We start from the raw sequence: 17856 nt of genomic DNA, 5'->3' as shown, positions 1-17856 counted from the left end.
TGCTTCAACGATGCAACTGTTGGGTAAGTCTTGTTCTGAGCATACACGATACGGACAAGAATCCCCCACAAATTTTCGATTGGATTGAGATCAGGACTTCGAGCTGGCCAATCAAGAAGGTTGATCTTCTTGAGCTTGAAATAGTCGCGGGTTGAGTTGCTCACATGGATTGTCGCATTATCCTGCTGAAATCTAAAGTCTTTTCTGGAGTAGTGACGAAGATATTTGGATACAGTGTCGAGAACGGGAAATTTTCCTACTCATTTCATGCAGGGACACATTGAGCAATTTCATAACATCCAGCTGAGCGCGTTCAGTGTCCGAAAGGGCAGATCCTCGAGGCATTGCAAGTTAGACTGCTTTCGAAGTAAGCTTTCCAGCCTCTATATGTGTGCCACAACACATGCCACAATTCCACATTTAATAATTCACGCAAAAAATAGTAAATAACATCTGTGAGGGACAATTTAACTTGAAATATTGGTCCCATGGAACCTTGTAATCAAAGAAAAACGATTTGATTCCTGATAAGCCTTCCATTGTTTCCTGCTGCATATTTTGCCAAATCAGCTTGACTACACAGTCGAAACATCTAAAGTGCGTGCTAGGAATTTTAGTAGGAACTTGTTAAAGAGAGTTTATCAAGTTTTGGCATTACCGAGAGCACCAGGAAGCTTGAAACAGACTTGAACATCAAAGATCGGAAGAATCAGAACCAGTCTGGAGATCCCACGAGAACATTTCGTATTAATTTTTAAAGTCAAAACTGCTTATATGAACTCATTTCTAACTCAAACTTGATTTGAGCTTTGTCAAAAATTCCAAAATCTGTTGATTTTAGTAAAAATCGTGAAAAAAAACGGGGGGTCCTATAGAAGTTTCACACTGGATTTTGACGTTTTTTCCAGCGCGACCTCAGTTTTTGAGATAAACTTCTGGAAAAAAATGTATATAGGTTTTTTTCAATTTAAAAACGAATGGCATTAGCAGTTTTTCAAAAAAATTTTCGGAAGTTCCTCAAACCTTCAAATTAGGGGGGGTCCTATAGAACTTTCCCACACTGTATTTTCTATAATGTTTTATTCTTCATTTCAAACAAAACTTCCGTTGGCATCAATGCCAAATTCTGACGTAAAATAAGAATTTGAAAGATGCTCTGCCCTCCGTCTTCAACGAAACGTCGCCCCGAGCTGTATCGAATTTCTTTGCCTCTTCTCAGAGTGTGACGAACTCGAAAACGAGAGAGAACTAATAGTTTTCATTTGTGTTTCCTTCTCCTTCATTGCCGTCCTTCACTCATGTGTCCGCAGGAAGTTTTCGAACGCAGGTGGCCTCCATCCGGCACTTGACAGATTTGGCGCGGCTCCCCGTTTCCGGTGTTTGCTCACTTTTGTTATGAACCAAAGCTTGACCATGTCACTTAAGAAAAAAGCCCTTGAAGAATCCCTTTTTCGGCTTTTTGTGTGGATGCTTTTAGATTTGATAGAATGGGGTCCCCTATTGTTTTAAATCATTCAGTTGTTTAGCGTAAGTGGATGTAGTTATTTGAGTTTGGAGGTTTTGTATCGTGGTTTTTAAACTAAAACGAATATTCTTTTGTGCAAAGAAATTTCTAATTTGCTCATTTACTCACTTTTACTTCCAAATTTTGAAGTTATGTTTTTTCGGTTATCCTTCCCGCTTTCCCGCTTCCCGTTTTAATAATTTCTGTCACTTTCTCTTTCATCATCACTTCTTCCGTTCCAAATCGATTACCCAATTTTATTGACAACACATCAGTGAAACTTGCAAATATTTGGAGGACATACTTTATACTCCATCTCCGAATATATACATAAATGTGTGGTCGGTGGTGTGTGTGTTGGCGGAGACCCCGGAGAGAGAGAGAGAGTCAAACTGCGAGTAACTGGAGAGATGGAGGATGATGCATTCGGTGAGGGACTGTGTGCTGTTGAGAGGAAATCGCTGGCATTTAATAGAAGAGTGCGTTTTTGTGAGTGTGTGTGTGTGTGAGTGTGTGTGAGGGCAGTCAGAGCGCGGCTGTGTGCGAGGCTGAGCGGGACGAGCGCGTCCAGGCCTGCAGTCGTCTCCCCTCTTGTTGTCTCTGCTTCTCTAGCCACACTCTCTCGTTCTCTGCATTCGGTTTTGTGTTGGTGTTGTGGACGCGGGGGTCGTTTTGGGCGATCGATAGCTGCCAGCTCTTCTTGTACTTGAACCAGTTGAAGTCATCTCCTTTTTTCACTTTGAGAGCATATTCTTTCTTGTTTCATCATTTTCAAAATTTGCTGCATTGTGCAAAACCCCTTTTTTGTAATGTCTCTTCTGTTTCTGACAGCTGTGTGTTCAATTTCAACACAGCTTGTAAACGGCGGAGTCGGAGTTAGTCTGACTCATCGAAATATTGTTATCAGTTCAAAAATGTTGACAGTTGTGTGGGCTGGAAATGGAACCACCTTTTAAAATTACTTTTGACATGATATACTTTTTGAGTAACACTTTCTTGGTAAATTTTCATTCGTAGAATTTATAAGCTTATTAAATTAAAGCCACAAGCTTTCCCATTTTCTATTATTTTTTGTCTCCCAGGTGATTCTTTTCCGCACTTCGTCATTATTTGTTCCCACGTTGTATTTATCCTCTAAAGCTCTCTCTGATTTTTTTTGTTACATTCTTCTCATTTATTTGCTCATTTGTTTCTGTTACGGTCTCTTCATAATCAACTTTCTTTCATTTTCATTTCTATGGAGGTTTTAAAACAATTGTTTTTCAGCGAAATAAGATTATGGCTGATTCGAATGACACTCATGCTCCACCAGAGCCGGTGCTAGAAGTACCGCCACCACAGGAGATTCGTATTCTGGAGACTGCTGATGACATTCACCAACGTCGTCAGGAAGTATTAGGTCACTATTCAATTTTCAAGGATCACTCGCAGACAAAACGAGATCGTCTCGAGGAAGCTCGTCAGTTTCAATATTTCAAACGGTTAGTTCTAAAATTTTGTTGGGTTGTCTAGAATTCTAATTTTTCTGTTAAAGAGATGCTGATGAGTTGAACGTTTGGATTCTTGAAAAGCTCCAGACAGCTCAGGAAGAAAACTTCAGAGATCCGAGCAATCTCCAGGTTGGTACCATCTTCTCATTATTTCTCAGTCGTATTCATCATCTATTTCAAAGTTATCTAAAACATAAATTTTCTGTGGTTGGTCCCCAGCTTTCCATTCTCAATCCTTTTTGACGACAACTCGCACAATTCTTTTCTCTTGGTTCATTTTCCCTCGGGGGGACACTCGGACCCCTTTCTTCTGCTGCCTTGTTTGGGGGCACACAAATGTCTTTTGGGAGCAACGACAAAGGCGCAGCAGCAAAAATATATTGATTTGAGTGGTTCGCTTCAGCGCTTTTCTCTGTGCCTTCGTTTCGAGAAACGCATCTGCGACCCCCAACATGCATGCTCACTTGAAGATTAGGAACTGAAAGCAATGTAGTGCACAATTACATTTATAAACAATTGGCTCGAGTAGAGAGGAGTACATGTGAATTTTGCTAACTTAGTTATTTTCTGGGAAGCAGAAAAGATGAAAATGAAATCTTTTTACACAATATCGTCATTTTGGAAGATATGAGCGCTAGAAATTAGGAGTTAAAAAGTCTTTGAGGAAACAATTTTTTACTGCTCCTAATATCATTCACCTTTACTTATAATGAAACACACTGAAAACCCAATAAATTCCTGTGGGGGTTCCAATTAATCCTCGCCGCCGTTTTTTATCATGCGTTCCGATCGAAAGATGAGATGAATACATATAGTAATAGACGGGAATCTATAAAAAGTCGGGCGTTCGTACACGGCCTTGACACTGCGTAATCGCAACTGACGTGACCTGACTTGATCCGCCGGTTTCCTGTAATGCCTGGAATGATAAGTAATACTGACGAGTAAGAAGATAGATGAGGCGATTATGTTTCTGTTGCTAGGTTTAGCGGTTGAAAAAAAAATGAGAGTAAGAGTTGACTAGTTTTGAAGCATGAATTGAAAGAGAAAATTTTTTTACATCAAAATGAAAGTATGATCAAATGTAAATCATAAAACATTTTCAGGCCAAGATCCAGAAGCATGAAGCGTTCGAAGCTGAGGTTCAAGCTCACGCTAAGACCATCGCCAACCTCGACAAGACCGGAAACGCTATGATCCAACACAATCATTTCGCTAGCGAACACATCAAGGTACTTAAAATCACTAAAGACATTTGACAGTCTGATGATTAATTATTTTCAGAAACGCTTGGAAGAGTTGCACGCCCTCTGGGATAAGCTCTTCTTCAAACTGAAGGATAAGGGAATTAAGCTACAACAAGCACTTAAACTTTTGCATTTTATTCGTCAATGCGATGAAATTCTCTACTGGATTCGAGAGAAGGAAACCTATGTCACCGCAGAAGACATGGGAATGGATCTCGAACACGTTGAGATACTTCAGCGTAAATTTGACGACTTTTTGAAAGAACTCGGTAACCATCAGTACCGAATCAATGAGATCAATCAAGCTGCTGACAAACTTGTCGAGGAGGGACACTCTGAGCACGATCAGATCTACAAGAAGCGCGATGACGTTAATGATGCTTGGCATCGTTTGAACACTTTGGCGGCCACTCGTAAGGAAGGGCTCTTTGGAGCTCATCAAGTTCAACGCTTCAATCGCGATGCAGACGAGACCCTTGCATGGATTGGAGAGAAGGATCTTGCTTTGTCAAGCGATGATTACGGAAGAGACCTCAATAATGTTCAAGCTCTTCAACGCAAGCATGAAGGAACTGAACGTGATCTTGCTGCTCTTGAAGGAAAGATGCTCCAATTGGAGAAAGAAGCTCATAAGTTGGCAGAAACTCATCCAGATCGTGCTGAAGCGATTCATCAAAAGAACGATGACACCAAAGCCGCCTGGAATGCACTCAAGGAGAAGGCTCAACACCGCAAAGATGGACTTGAGAGAAGCTTCCAGCTTCATCGTTTCTTGGCCGACTACCGTGACTTGATTAGCTGGATTGGAGACATGAAAGCTGTCATCGGAGCTGATGAGCTTGCAAAAGACGTGGCTGGCGCTGAAGCTCTTCTTGAAAGTCATCAAGAACACAAGGGAGAAATTGATGCTCGTGCTGACTCGTTCAACCAAACTGCATCCGCTGGACAAAAGCTCGTTGAGATGGGAATTCCAGAGAGTCCAGAAGTTCAGGAGAAGCTCGAGAAACTTGACCACGAGAAGTCTTCTCTTCTTGGATTGTGGGAGGAACGTCGTATTCTCTACGAGCAATGTATGGATCTCCAACTCTTCTATCGTGACACTGAACAAGCCGAAACCTGGATGAACAAGCAGGAAGCGTTCCTTGCCAACACTGATTTGGGAGATTCACTAGATTCTGTCGAGCACCTCATCAAGAAACACGAGGACTTTGAGAAATCGCTTGCTGCTCAAGAGGAGAAGATCAATGCACTTGACGAGTTTGCTACCAAGCTCATTCAAGGACAGCATTACGCTGCTGATGATGTTGCCGAGAGACGCCAAGCTCTTCTTGACCGTCGTCGTCGTCTTCTAGACAGAGCTCGTCAACGTGGAAATGCTCTCAAGGAAAGCTACAAGCGCCAGACATTTGACCGTGACTGTGATGAGATGGTTAGCTGGATCACTGAAAAACTGTCCACCGCTCGTGACGATTCTTACTTGGATCCTACCAACATTCGTGGAAAACTCCAAAAGCACATCAACTTTGAGCAAGAGCTTAAGGCTAACGAGAACCGTTTGGACGATATTCGTTCTACCGGAGAGCAAATCATCGATAGTGGACACTTTGCTGCTGATCATGTAAGTTATCAACTTTTTATAACTATTAGTAACTTTTTTTCAGATCGGAGACCGCCTTCGTCAAGTCAACAACTTGTGGAACGAATTGGTCGATGCTACAAACAAGAAGGGAGCCAAACTTCGTGAAGCTGGAAACGAACAGCAATTCAATCGCAACATTGAAGATGTTGAAGCATGGTTGTCGGAGCTTGAAGGACAAGTTGCTTCCGAGGATTATGGAAAAGATCTTGTATCTGTTCAAAACCTTCAGAAGAAGATTGGACTTATTGAGTCTGATTTTAACGCTCACAACGATCGTGTTGATGGAATCAAGCAACTTGCTCAACAGTTCCAAGAGGAGGAGCATTTCAATGCTCCAGTCATTGTTCGCAAGCAAGAGAATCTTCAGCAGCGCTACAACGCTCTCCGTGATCCACTTGAGAAGAGAAAAAGAAAACTCGGAGAGTCCCACCAAGGAAATCAACTGTTCCGCGATATTGAAGATGAGCTGGCTTGGATCCGTGAGAAGGAACAAGTTGCTGGATCAACCAATCGAGGACGTGATTTGATTGGAGTTCAAAATCTCATCAAGAAGCAGCAGGCTCTGATCGCTGAGATTGCCAACCACGATAGCCAAATCGAGAGTGTCAGCAGTGCCGCCAATGACATGATTCAACAAGGACACTTCTTGGCTCCAGAGATACGTGATAAACTTGCTCAACTTCGTGACAACTGGAGAATTCTGAAGAGCAAGGCTGAGAAGAGACGCACAGATCTTGATGACTCACTCCAAGCCCACCAATACCTTTCTGATGCCAATGAGGCCGATGCTTGGATGAGCGAGAAAGAACCAATTGTTGGATCCACCGACTATGGAAAGGACGAAGATTCTGCCGAGGCTCTTCTCAAGAAGCATCGTGCTCTTCTTTCCGACTTGGAAGCTTTCAAGGGAACTATCGAGGATCTTCGCAAGCAAGCTTCTCAATGCAAGTACCAAGAGCAACCGATGGGACAACTCGGACGTGACTGTGTGTTGGCTCTTTACGATTACCAAGAGAAATCTCCTCGTGAGGTTTCCATGAAGAAGGGAGATGTTCTCACTCTTCTCAATGCTAGCAACAGAGACTGGTGGAAAGTTGAGGTCAATGATCGTCAAGGATTTGTTCCAGCTGCCTACGTTAAGAGAATCGAACCAGGAACTGCTCAACAGCATGCTCAACAACAGGTAGATTATTCATATGTATTCAGTTCATCAAAATGTTGTTTCAGGTCAACTCCATTGGAGGAAAGCAGTCGGAGATTGAGGACAAGTACCAACGTCTCATGATGCTCGGAGAGACTAGAAAGAGAAAGCTCGAGGAAGCTTGCAAAGGATACCAACTTCTCCGTGAAGCCAACGACTTGGCTGAATGGATCAAGTCTAGAGTGAGTTGGAAGAACGAACTAACTTTAATACTAACCCAACTAATCAATTTTAGACTAACATGGCAGAAGTAAGTTTGTATATTGGAAAATCTGAGCGAACGAAATACTTCTTTTTGTATTCCTCATTTATTCTTGGCGATTTATATTTTATATTTTTTGGAAAGCAGTGGTGTGTAAAATTATATTCATGGTGGCTCTTTTATTTTGTGAATTTTTGGAAACGATCATGCGCTTTGTAAACATTTTTTTTGATATCCCTAATTTGTGGTCAAATTTTTTGACTTGTGTATTCTTATCGATATTGATGCTTTGTGGACTTGGCGCTAATTGTGTTTGACTTTAAAAATTTGTGATTTTTCAGGAGGCTGTTGCTGCTCAACAAGAAATTGGAACTGACCTCGAGCAGGTTGAGGTTCTTCAAAAGAAGTTTGACGACTTTAAAGGAGACCTCAAGGCTAACGAGGTTCGTCTCCAGGAGATGAACCAAATTGCCACCGCTCTCACATCGGTTGGACAAACTGAAACTGCTGTTCGTATTCGTCAGCAAATTGAGGATCTCAACGCCAGGTTAAAATTATAGTGACTTCTTATAAGTTGTAAATTTTTTAATTTATAGATGGCGCGCATTGGAGGAGCAGACTGAGCAACGCGAACAACAACTCGGATCTGCCCACGAGGTGCAACGCTTCCACCGTGATGTCGACGAGACTCGTGATTGGATCCAGGAGAAGGATGATGCCCTTGACAGTGAAGATTTTGGACGTGACCTCCGTTCCGTTCAGGCTCTTCAACGCAAGCATGAAGGAGTTGAGCGTGATTTGGCTGCTCTTGGAGACAAGATTAAATCTCTTGATGAGAAGGCCAACCGTCTTCGTCAATCTCACCCAGAAGCTGCCGAGCAGATTTACGATTTGCAACGTGAGCTCAATGAGCAATGGAACCGCCTCACGTCTAAGGCCAACAACCGAAAAGAAAAGCTTCTTGATTCGTACGACTACCAACGCTTTTTGTCTGACTACCGTGATTTGATGCAATGGATTGCTTCCATGAACCAACTTGTCAGCAGTCAAGAACTTGCCAACGATGTTACTGGAGCTGAGGCTCTTCTTGAGCGCCACCAGGAGTACCGCACCGAAATTGACTCCCGTGCTGCCACCTTCCAAGCTTTTGATCAATTTGGAAACCAACTTCTTAACAGCCACCACTACGCTGCAGGAGACATTGAAAACCGTCTTCAAGGTGTCAACGAGGCTCGTAAAGGACTTGAAGACGCATGGGTTGCTCGTCGTAACATTCTCGATCAATGCCTCGAACTTCAACTCTTCTACCGTGATTGTGAGCAAGCCGACACTTGGATGTCAGCTCGTGAAGCTTTCTTGGCTCAAGAGGATCCATCTGGAGACAATGTTGAGTCTTTGATCAAGAAACACGAGGACTTTGACAAAGCCATCAACACTCAAGAGGAGAAAATCAAGGGACTCAAGCTCTTTGCTGAATCTCTCATCAAGAACAATCATTACGATTCGCCAGCAGTCACTCGCAAGAGAGACCAGATTCTCGATAGATGGAATGGTCTTAAGGAGGCTCTCATTCAGAAGAGATTCAAGCTTGGAGAGTCACAAACTCTTCAACAGTTTAGTCGTGATGCGGATGAGATTGAGAACTGGATGACTGAGAAGTTCCAGATTGCTCAAGAGGAGAACTACCGCGATCCAACCAACATTCAGCAGAAACATCAGAAGCAACAAGCCTTCGAAGCCGAGCTTCATGCCAATTCGGACAGAATCGCTGCTATCATTCAAGCTGGAAACAACCTCATTGAGAACGCCAAGTGCGGAGGAGGTGAAGCTGCTGTCAGCGCTCGACTGAAGGCTCTCAACGACCAATGGGACCTTCTTGTCAAGACCACCACCGAGAAGAGTTACCGTTTGAAAGAGGCTAACAAGCAGAAGAGCTTCATGGCTGCTGTCAAGGATCTTGAGTTCTGGCTGGGAGAGGTTGAAATTCTCCTCCAATCTGAAGACTATGGAAAAGATTTGGCTTCCGTTGAAAACCTGCTCAAAAAACATTCTCTTCTTGAGGCTGACATTGTTGCCCACCAGGATCGTGTTGGAGAGATGAACGAGCAAGCTGATTCTCTTCTCGAGAACGATCAATTCCAAGGACAACAAATCGCTGAGAGAAGAAAGTTGATTGCTGATCGTTATGATGGTGTCAAGAAGATGGCTACCGATCGTCGTGATAAATTGAGCAAGGCCCTCAATGTTCACCAGTTCTTCCGTGATATTGATGATGAGGAGTCTTGGATTAAGGAGAAGAAGCTTCTCGTTTCTTCTGATGACTATGGACGTGATCTTCCAGGAGTTCAAAACCTTCGCCGCAAGCATCGTCGTATTGATACCGAGCTCGCTTCCCATGAGCCTCAAGTTTCTCTTGTCAAGCTGAAGGGAGAAGAGCTGTTGAGATCTGCAGCCGAAGCGGGAGTTGGAGAGGATCAAATTAAGAAGCGTATGGAGGATCTTGAGCAAAGCTGGGGACAAATCCGTGATCTTACTGGAAACCGTCATCAACGCCTCGACGAGTCTGAAGCCTTCCAAGCTTTCTTGGGTGATGTTGAAGAGGAAGAGGCATGGATGAATGAGAAACAACAAATCCTGGGATCCGACAACTTTGGAGAAAACATGGCTGGAGTGCAAGGACTTCTCAAGAAGCACGATACGTTCCAAGTCGATCTTGAGCTTCACAAGCAACGTGTTGCTGATTTGATCAACAAGGGAGACACTCTTATTCACAATGGAAACCATCATGCTCCTCATATCAAGCAGAGATGCGACCAACTCCGTGCTCGTCTTATTGAGATTGAGAGCATGGCCGAAGGACGTCTTGCCAAGCTTCGTGATAACTCTGCCTACCTTCAATTCATGTGGAAGTGTGATGTTGTGGAATCGTGGATTGCTGAGAAGGAGCAACAAGTTCGTTCCGAAGACTTTGGAAGAGATCTCTCATCTGTTCAAATCCTCCTCACCAAGCAAGAAGCTTTCGACGCTGGACTCAACGCTTTCGAACATGAAGGAATTCAAAGGTTGGTTTTTTTTTCTAAAGTTTGGGGTCTGACTCTCACTTTATTTCTTTCAGAATCACCGAGCTCAAAGACCAACTTGTTTCGAGTGAGCACCAACAATCTCCAGCCATTGAGAAACGTCATACGAACGTCATCCAACGTTGGCAGAACCTTCTTGCCCACTCCGAGGCTCGTCGTCAGAAGTTGTTGAAAATGCAACAGCAATTCAAGCAAATCGAGGAGCTTTACCTTGCCTTTGCCAAGAAGGCTTCCACTTTCAACTCATGGTTCGAGAACGCTGAGGAGGACTTGACTGACCCTGTCCGATGCAACTCTTTGGAAGAGATCCGTGCCTTGCGCGACGCCCATGGTGAGTTCCAGCGCTCATTGTCCTCCGCTGAAGAGGACTTCCGCCAACTCCAAGACCTTGATCGTCGGATCAAGTCGTTCAATGTGGGACCCAACCCTTACACGTGGTTCACTATGGATGCCCTCGAAGACACGTGGCGCAACCTGCAGAGAATCATCAAGGAGCGCGAGCAGGAGCTTGCCAGAGAGCACCAAAGACAGGAGGAGAACGACAAATTGCGACGCGAGTTTGCCAAGTTGGCCAATGCTTTCCATGCTTGGTTGACAAATACCAGACAGGAGGTAGAGACATTTAATTGTAGAACTTTTGTTAAGGTATGCATTTTTTAGATGATGGAAGCTGGAGGTACATTGGAAGAACAACTCGATGCTGTTGAGAGGAAAGCAAAGGAAATCAAGGCGAACAAAGGTCAGCTGCGGCAGATTGAAGAGAAGGGTGCTATGTTGGAGAGAAACCTTATCCTAGACAATAGGTAAACACAATTTCGCTTGCCCACAAAGACTAACAAGTTCAACATTTTCCAGGTATACTGAACATTCGACAGTAGGAATTGCGCAAGCTTGGGATCAATTGGATCAGCTAGCCATGCGAATGCAACACAATTTGGAACAACAGATTCAAGCCAGAAATCAATCTGGAGTATCGGAAGAAGCCCTTCGTGAGTTCTCAATGATGTTCAAGCACTTCGACAAGGAGAAAACTGGAAGACTCGACCACCAGCAGTTCAAGAGTTGTCTGCGAGCTCTTGGATACGATCTGCCGATGGTGGACGAAGGCCAACCAGAACCCGAGTTCCAGAGAATTTTGGATATTGTCGACCCGAACAGGTAAATCTAGATTGAATCGGGAAAAGTTTAAACTTTTATTTTACAGAGATGGTTACGTAACTCTGCAAGAGTACATGGCGTTCATGATCAGCAAAGAAACCGAGAACATCCAGTCTTCGGAAGAAATCGAGATGGCATTCAGAGCTCTTTCGAAGGAATTCCGACCATATGTCACGGCAGAGGAGCTCTACGCGGTAGGATTTTTGAATATTTTTCCTAGATTATAAATATTTAATTTGTTTCATTTCAGAACCTGACACCGGAGCAAGCCGAATTCTGCATACGAAGAATGAAGCCATACATGGACGCCATTTCAGGTCGTTCCATCCAAGGTGGTCTCGACTACGAGCAGTTTGTGCATGCCTTGTTCCAGAGCTAATCTCGCCAATTGTCATATGATTTTAAATTTCTCGTTTCTTCCTACCACTGGTCACTTGTTCCTCCATCCAACAGTTTATTAATACTCCCAGATAACGTTTTAAATGCAAAAGGAAAAGTATAATTTGTACGCTTATTTGCCCTCCCCGCTTTTTCTTTGAATATTTTATTTTTACTTTGTCACTGTCTTTTTATAATCCCATCTTTCACAAAAGCAAAACACAATAGCATTATATTAATAGTTTTATGCAACAAACTATTCATTATTTTATGAATGGATTTCTCTTCCTTTCCGAATAAAGTCCTGCCATTTCATGTAATGTCCCTAAACAAAAACACTGATTTCTTTATTCCATTCCAGTCAGAAAATCGGTCATGTTTTGTTTTGATGTGCTTTTCATTTTGTACTCCACCCAAAATCATTGCTGATTTCTTTATTATAAGCTTTCGCCTATTTACTTTTAATGAAAAACGACAACTATGGAATAAATATTTATAGCTGCCAAGTGCGATGTTTTTTGGACTAATCAATAGGTACAGAGAACATTCTGGTAACACGATAAAGGATGTTATCAGATTGTATCGAATACTGATAAAAAACTTATTTTTTGTTTTTTGTGGGCAGTTCGCTTTCCTAGGTAGTTGTTTTTGTTTGATGTCATTGAAACATCAATTTTTAGTGAAACGAGAAAACCGGAAAATTTTCAACGAATTTGCCAAGTTTGAACTTTTGATTTGTTGATTTTTCGTAATATGATAGAAGATAGTGGGTTTTTTAAAAAACCTGAATTATGCAACTTTTTCTCAATGAACGTCACAAACTTTGTCATAGGAACTATTATTTAAAATATAGTGTTGGAAATATAATAATTTGGTTAAACTTGAGGTAAAGATGACACACTGTTTAGGCATGTTTTGGTAAGTTATTACATTACACGTTTATGATACATTAAATTTTGAAAAATTGTTATTGACAGTCAAAAAGTGGAAATTCCTGAGTTTTTGCCACTTTTTGAGAAAACTATAGCACTCTCGCCTGTTAGAATTATTGACTTCGTGCATTCAAACATATGCCATTAGAGTTTTGATCTCGAAGTGATTTTGAACTTTTGGTTGATATTAGCTTTTATAAAAGATCTCACGTATTCAACTGATCAGATACATTTGAATAAATTCTGATTCATCGTGTGTCTATTAGTAAATTAGATTTTCTTTCAGAAATTGAAAAAACTAGTGACTAGTGATCAGTGATAACTGATATAAAACATTCTTTGATGTCAATGAAAAACACTTTTCTCGTTGATTATTTTCCAACTCCTCCCATTTACTCCGGCCACTAGTTTGATCTTCAGAACGATTGACTAGCGACTGCGCCTTTTCATCTTCGTGTTGTTCTATATTTTATCATTGAAAACTTTCGGGTTGGAAAAGAGTTGCTCCAAGCGAAAAGAAGAGCAACTCCTCAAATCTCTTCTTTTCCTGTTACTACACTGCCGTTGCCTACGTGCCAACGGCCAGCAATCGTGTGTCGGCGACGTCGGCATCTCCATCGATTCGTGCCGGCTGGCTAGGCCGTCGTCGCACTCGCAGTTGGCCCATTTTCTCTCTATGCATCAGTTGAGGCTACCCGCCTCGCTCCCTTCACTCTCTATGTTCGCCTCGCCACGGCGGCTCCCCTAAAAAAACAGCGACCCTGCCCTGCCTTCTAAGGAAACAACACAACAGAGTTTGACTTCAAGGAGCTCACCGGAAACCAATGTTGCTCTTGCTCACAAAGACTTTTGAGGTTAGTAAATATTTTATTTCGTTCTTCTTTTTCTCGAAGGTCAAATGTTGTAAATGTTTCAAAGTCTTCAATTGTTTATGATATCAATTCACGGGCGGCTCGAAACTCTCTTCTCGACCCTTTCTCTAAATCCTCTGCAACACACGCACTATTTTCTACTAGATCAGAGTTTACTGACACACACACACGTTTTGTGCGTTCAGTTCACGAGAGTGCGGTGTGTGTGTGTGTTTGTGAGTTAATGTTTGTGCGTGTATATTGATGTGTGTGTAAAAAAAACAAAATCGATTGCCGTTTGGAAATGGGCGGCCCAGTGTCCTCGGTCTCCGGCCATCGAAACGCCACTCGCATTGTGAAATTTGTTTTGGGAGGGCCTGTTTGCATCACCTTCGCCCTTCGCTCTCACTCAAGATTACTTTACGTGCTACAAACTTGTGTGTGTGTGTTAGCTGCTTTTCTTCTTTTTCTTCTCAGAAATAAAAAAGGCATGCTCCCTTCGACGTCTTCTTGACAGCTTTCTTCTTTCGCTTCTCTTTACTTTTGGAGCCATGCTCATATAATCCAGTTAGTTCATTTCCAGGAAATCAAAACAGATGTCAGGATCTGGAAGTGGAAGTGGTGCTGGACATGGTGGAGGCTCCGGCGGCTCAATCCGTGAAGCAGGTGGATCACTCGGCATGATGGGCGCCACCAGAGAAGAAGAATACTTCCGAAGACAACAAAAAGATCAGTTGGACAATCTCAAGAAGAAGCTTGAAGCAGATATGACGCAAAGCCAACAGGAAATTCGGGATCATGAAAAGGTACGAGACACTCCATTTAAGGAAAACACGCAGGAAAATATTGTTGTTGATTAACTCGTTATTCTTTGATGTGTCACATGACACTGCCGAAACTCTTATCTGCGAAAGTGGCGTGTTCTAGAACTGATTCAAAATAGACCGGGGACTCCTTTCGAATCTCTCTATTTTACACAGTTGACCTTGATATGTTAGAGAGACGGGCGACTAGCGAGCATAATGAAGAGATAGATTGGTTTTCACAAACAATCTCTTTTTTTTTGTTTTCCACTACCTTTCAACGTTCTTCAATACTTTCATTTCAGGTTCTCGAACAACATCAGCAACGACTGAAGGAAATCGAGAAAGGACACGGAACATAAAAAATAGAGGGCTTTTCAAACGGCTCTCTGTTCTTTTTGCATCATCATTTTCAATTTTCCCTTTCTTTTTATGCATACTTATTCTCTCCTCTCTATTTTCTCTCTCACACCGCATTTCTTCATCTTGCCTATTGCATCATTTTTTTTTCGCTTACTGCACATGTTTCGTCAAATAGTAAACATGGTTTTTATGGCTTCACTTCATATTCTTCTCTCTTCAATTTGATTCGATTTTCATTTCGATCATTCTATTTTTATTTGTCGTTTGTATGTTAGTTGAACTGATTGTAGTAGTATCAATTTTCAGCCATGCCAAAGCCAAGTGTCGGAATCAACGGATTCGGAAGAATCGGACGTCTTGTCCTCCGCGCCGCTGTCGAGAAGGACAGTGTCAACGTTGTTGCCGTCAACGATCCATTCATCTCCATCGACTACATGGTCTACTTGTTCCAGTACGACTCCACCCACGGACGCTTCAAGGGAACCGTTGCTCACGAGGGAGACTACCTTCTTGTCGCCAAGGAAGGGAAGTCGCAGCACAAGATCAAGGTAGAATATTTTCCAAACATATTTTGTTAAACATTCTCTTAAATTTCAGGTCTACAACTCAAGAGACCCAGCTGAAATCCAATGGGGAGCCTCTGGAGCCGACTATGTCGTTGAGTCCACCGGAGTCTTCACCACCATCGAGAAGGCCAACGCTCACTTGAAGGGAGGAGCCAAGAAGGTAACTTGTAATCAACTTTTGTGCATAAATATATTTAAATTTTTAGGTCATCATCTCTGCTCCATCTGCTGATGCTCCAATGTTCGTCGTCGGAGTCAACCACGAGAAGTACGATCATGCCAACGACCACATCATCTCCAATGCTTCCTGCACCACTAACTGCCTTGCTCCACTTGCCAAGGTCATCAATGACAACTTCGGAATTATTGAGGGACTTATGACCACTGTCCACGCCGTCACCGCCACCCAAAAGACTGTTGACGGACCATCAGGAAAGCTCTGGAGAGACGGACGTGGAGCTGGACAGAACATCATCCCAGCCTCTACTGGAGCCGCTAAGGCTGTTGGAAAGGTTATCCCAGAGCTCAATGGAAAGCTCACCGGAATGGCTTTCCGTGTCCCAACCCCAGATGTGTCTGTTGTTGATCTCACTGCTCGTCTTGAGAAGCCAGCTTCCCTCGATGACATCAAGAAAGTTATCAAGGCTGCCGCTGACGGACCAATGAAGGGAATTCTCGCTTACACTGAGGATCAAGTTGTCTCCACCGACTTTGTCTCCGATACCAACTCTTCCATCTTCGATGCCGGAGCATCCATCTCACTCAACCCACACTTCGTCAAGCTCGTCTCGTGGTACGATAACGAGTTCGGATACTCCAACAGAGTTGTTGATCTCATCTCGTACATCGCCACCAAGGCCTAAGCTGTCTCATCCTACTTTCACCTAGTTAACTGCTTGTCTTAAAATCTATGCTTCTCTTTAGTATCTAAAATTTTCCTAGAAGCTTACAAGTATATAAATGGTCTCTTCTCAATAAAGGTTGTATATTTATTCATCTTATTGAATCTGCCATTTCCTCGTTTTTGCGAGTTTATATACCTTCCAATTTTCTTTCTATTGTATTTTCAACTTCTAATTTTAATTCAGGGAAACTGCTTCAACGCATCATGACCAAGCCAAGTGTCGGAATCAACGGATTCGGAAGAATCGGACGTCTTGTCCTCCGCGCCGCTGTCGAGAAGGACAGTGTCAATGTTGTTGCCGTCAACGATCCATTCATCTCCATCGACTACATGGTCTACTTGTTCCAGTACGATTCCACTCACGGACGCTTCAAGGGAACCGTTGCCCACGAGGGAGACTACCTTCTTGTCGCCAAGGAAGGAAAGTCCCAGCACAAGATCAAGGTAGAATTATTTCCAATTAGATTTCACCTAATATTCTATTCAATTTCAGGTCTACAACTCAAGAGACCCAGCTGAGATCCAATGGGGAGCCTCTGGAGCCGACTATGTCGTTGAGTCCACCGGAGTCTTCACCACCATCGAGAAGGCCAATGCTCACTTGAAGGGAGGAGCCAAGAAGGTAAATTAGTGATTTAATTTTTCAAGATAAATATATTTAAATTTCAGGTCATCATCTCTGCTCCATCTGCTGATGCTCCAATGTTCGTCGTCGGAGTCAACCACGAGAAGTACGATCATGCCAACGACCACATCATCTCCAATGCTTCCTGCACCACTAACTGCCTTGCTCCACTTGCCAAGGTCATCAATGACAACTTCGGAATTATTGAGGGACTTATGACCACTGTCCACGCCGTCACCGCCACCCAAAAGACTGTTGACGGACCATCAGGAAAGCTCTGGAGAGACGGACGTGGAGCTGGACAAAACATCATCCCAGCCTCTACTGGAGCCGCTAAGGCTGTCGGCAAGGTTATCCCAGAGCTCAATGGAAAGCTCACCGGAATGGCTTTCCGTGTCCCAACCCCAGATGTCTCTGTTGTTGATCTCACTGCTCGTCTTGAGAAGCCAGCTTCCCTCGATGACATTAAGAAGGTTATCAAGGCTGCCGCTGACGGACCAATGAAGGGAATTCTCGCTTACACCGAGGATCAAGTTGTCTCCACTGACTTTGTCTCCGATACCAACTCTTCCATCTTCGATGCCGGAGCATCCATCTCACTCAACCCACACTTTGTCAAGCTCGTCTCATGGTACGATAACGAGTTCGGATACTCCAACAGAGTCGTCGACCTTATCTCCTACATTGCTACCAAGGCCTAAGCCGCTTCAAATTCTCTAAGTCTGAAATGAATCTGTAACATAATAAATTCCACATTATTGTAACTTTGATTCTCATTTTCTTTATAAGAATAAATCTTTTAGCTGGAGTAACTAAAACTGTGTTGTTGGATAGAAAGCATTTTTCAATGGCTATATCAAATTTGAAACGTTGAATTCGAACCTTTCACGAGGTTTACACTCATTTATATTCT

At 42.9% G+C, this 17856-nt stretch overlaps 4 protein-coding genes across 5 annotated transcripts; all 4 read left to right on the top strand.

Moving 5' to 3' along the window:
* Positions 1-2764: 2764 nt before the first annotated feature.
* spc-1 (Spectrin alpha chain) lies at positions 2765-12405 on the top strand (the record flags this gene model as incomplete). Of its 2 annotated transcripts, NM_001270071.5 has the most annotated exons (14): positions 2783-2985; positions 3039-3123; positions 4101-4226; positions 4279-5859; positions 5903-7063; positions 7108-7263; positions 7317-7331; positions 7625-7830; positions 7880-10345; positions 10399-10975; positions 11024-11166; positions 11219-11521; positions 11568-11715; positions 11772-12405. In NM_001270071.5, the coding sequence occupies 14 exons, from the start codon at positions 2783-2785 to the stop codon at positions 11898-11900; spliced, it is 7299 nt and encodes a 2432-aa protein (NP_001257000.1). In that variant the 3' UTR covers positions 11901-12405. The 2 variants fall into 2 exon arrangements, with proteins under 2 accessions (NP_001256999.1, NP_001257000.1); NM_001270070.3 differs by lacking the exon at positions 7317-7331 and having other exon boundaries at positions 2765-2985.
* Positions 12406-14265: 1860 nt separating this feature from the next.
* Positions 14266-15152, top strand: mai-1 (ATPase inhibitor mai-1, mitochondrial). The gene is made up of 2 exons (NM_076135.8): positions 14266-14488; positions 14791-15152. The coding sequence occupies exons 1-2, from the start codon at positions 14279-14281 to the stop codon at positions 14845-14847; spliced, it is 267 nt and encodes an 88-aa protein (NP_508536.1). The 5' UTR covers positions 14266-14278; the 3' UTR covers positions 14848-15152.
* A 2-nt stretch (positions 15153-15154) lies between these two features.
* Positions 15155-16401, top strand: gpd-2 (Glyceraldehyde-3-phosphate dehydrogenase 2). The gene is made up of 3 exons (NM_001383540.2): positions 15155-15396; positions 15446-15574; positions 15621-16401. The coding sequence occupies exons 1-3, from the start codon at positions 15157-15159 to the stop codon at positions 16275-16277; spliced, it is 1026 nt and encodes a 341-aa protein (NP_001370433.1). The 5' UTR covers positions 15155-15156; the 3' UTR covers positions 16278-16401.
* Positions 16402-16502: 101 nt separating this feature from the next.
* Positions 16503-17753, top strand: gpd-3 (Glyceraldehyde-3-phosphate dehydrogenase 3). Its single transcript, NM_076133.9, has 3 exons — positions 16503-16762; positions 16812-16940; positions 16988-17753. Exons 1-3 carry the CDS (start codon positions 16523-16525, stop codon positions 17642-17644), a joined length of 1026 nt encoding a protein of 341 aa, NP_508534.3. The 5' UTR covers positions 16503-16522; the 3' UTR covers positions 17645-17753.
* The last annotated feature ends 103 nt before the right edge of the window (positions 17754-17856 follow it).

This window comes from Caenorhabditis elegans, chromosome X, assembly GCF_000002985.6.
Source record: "Caenorhabditis elegans chromosome X".
NCBI classification, from domain to species: Eukaryota; Metazoa; Nematoda; class Chromadorea; order Rhabditida; family Rhabditidae; genus Caenorhabditis; species Caenorhabditis elegans.
Note: the sequence above shows the minus strand (reverse complement) of the source record. Positions and strands in the feature narration are given on the sequence as shown.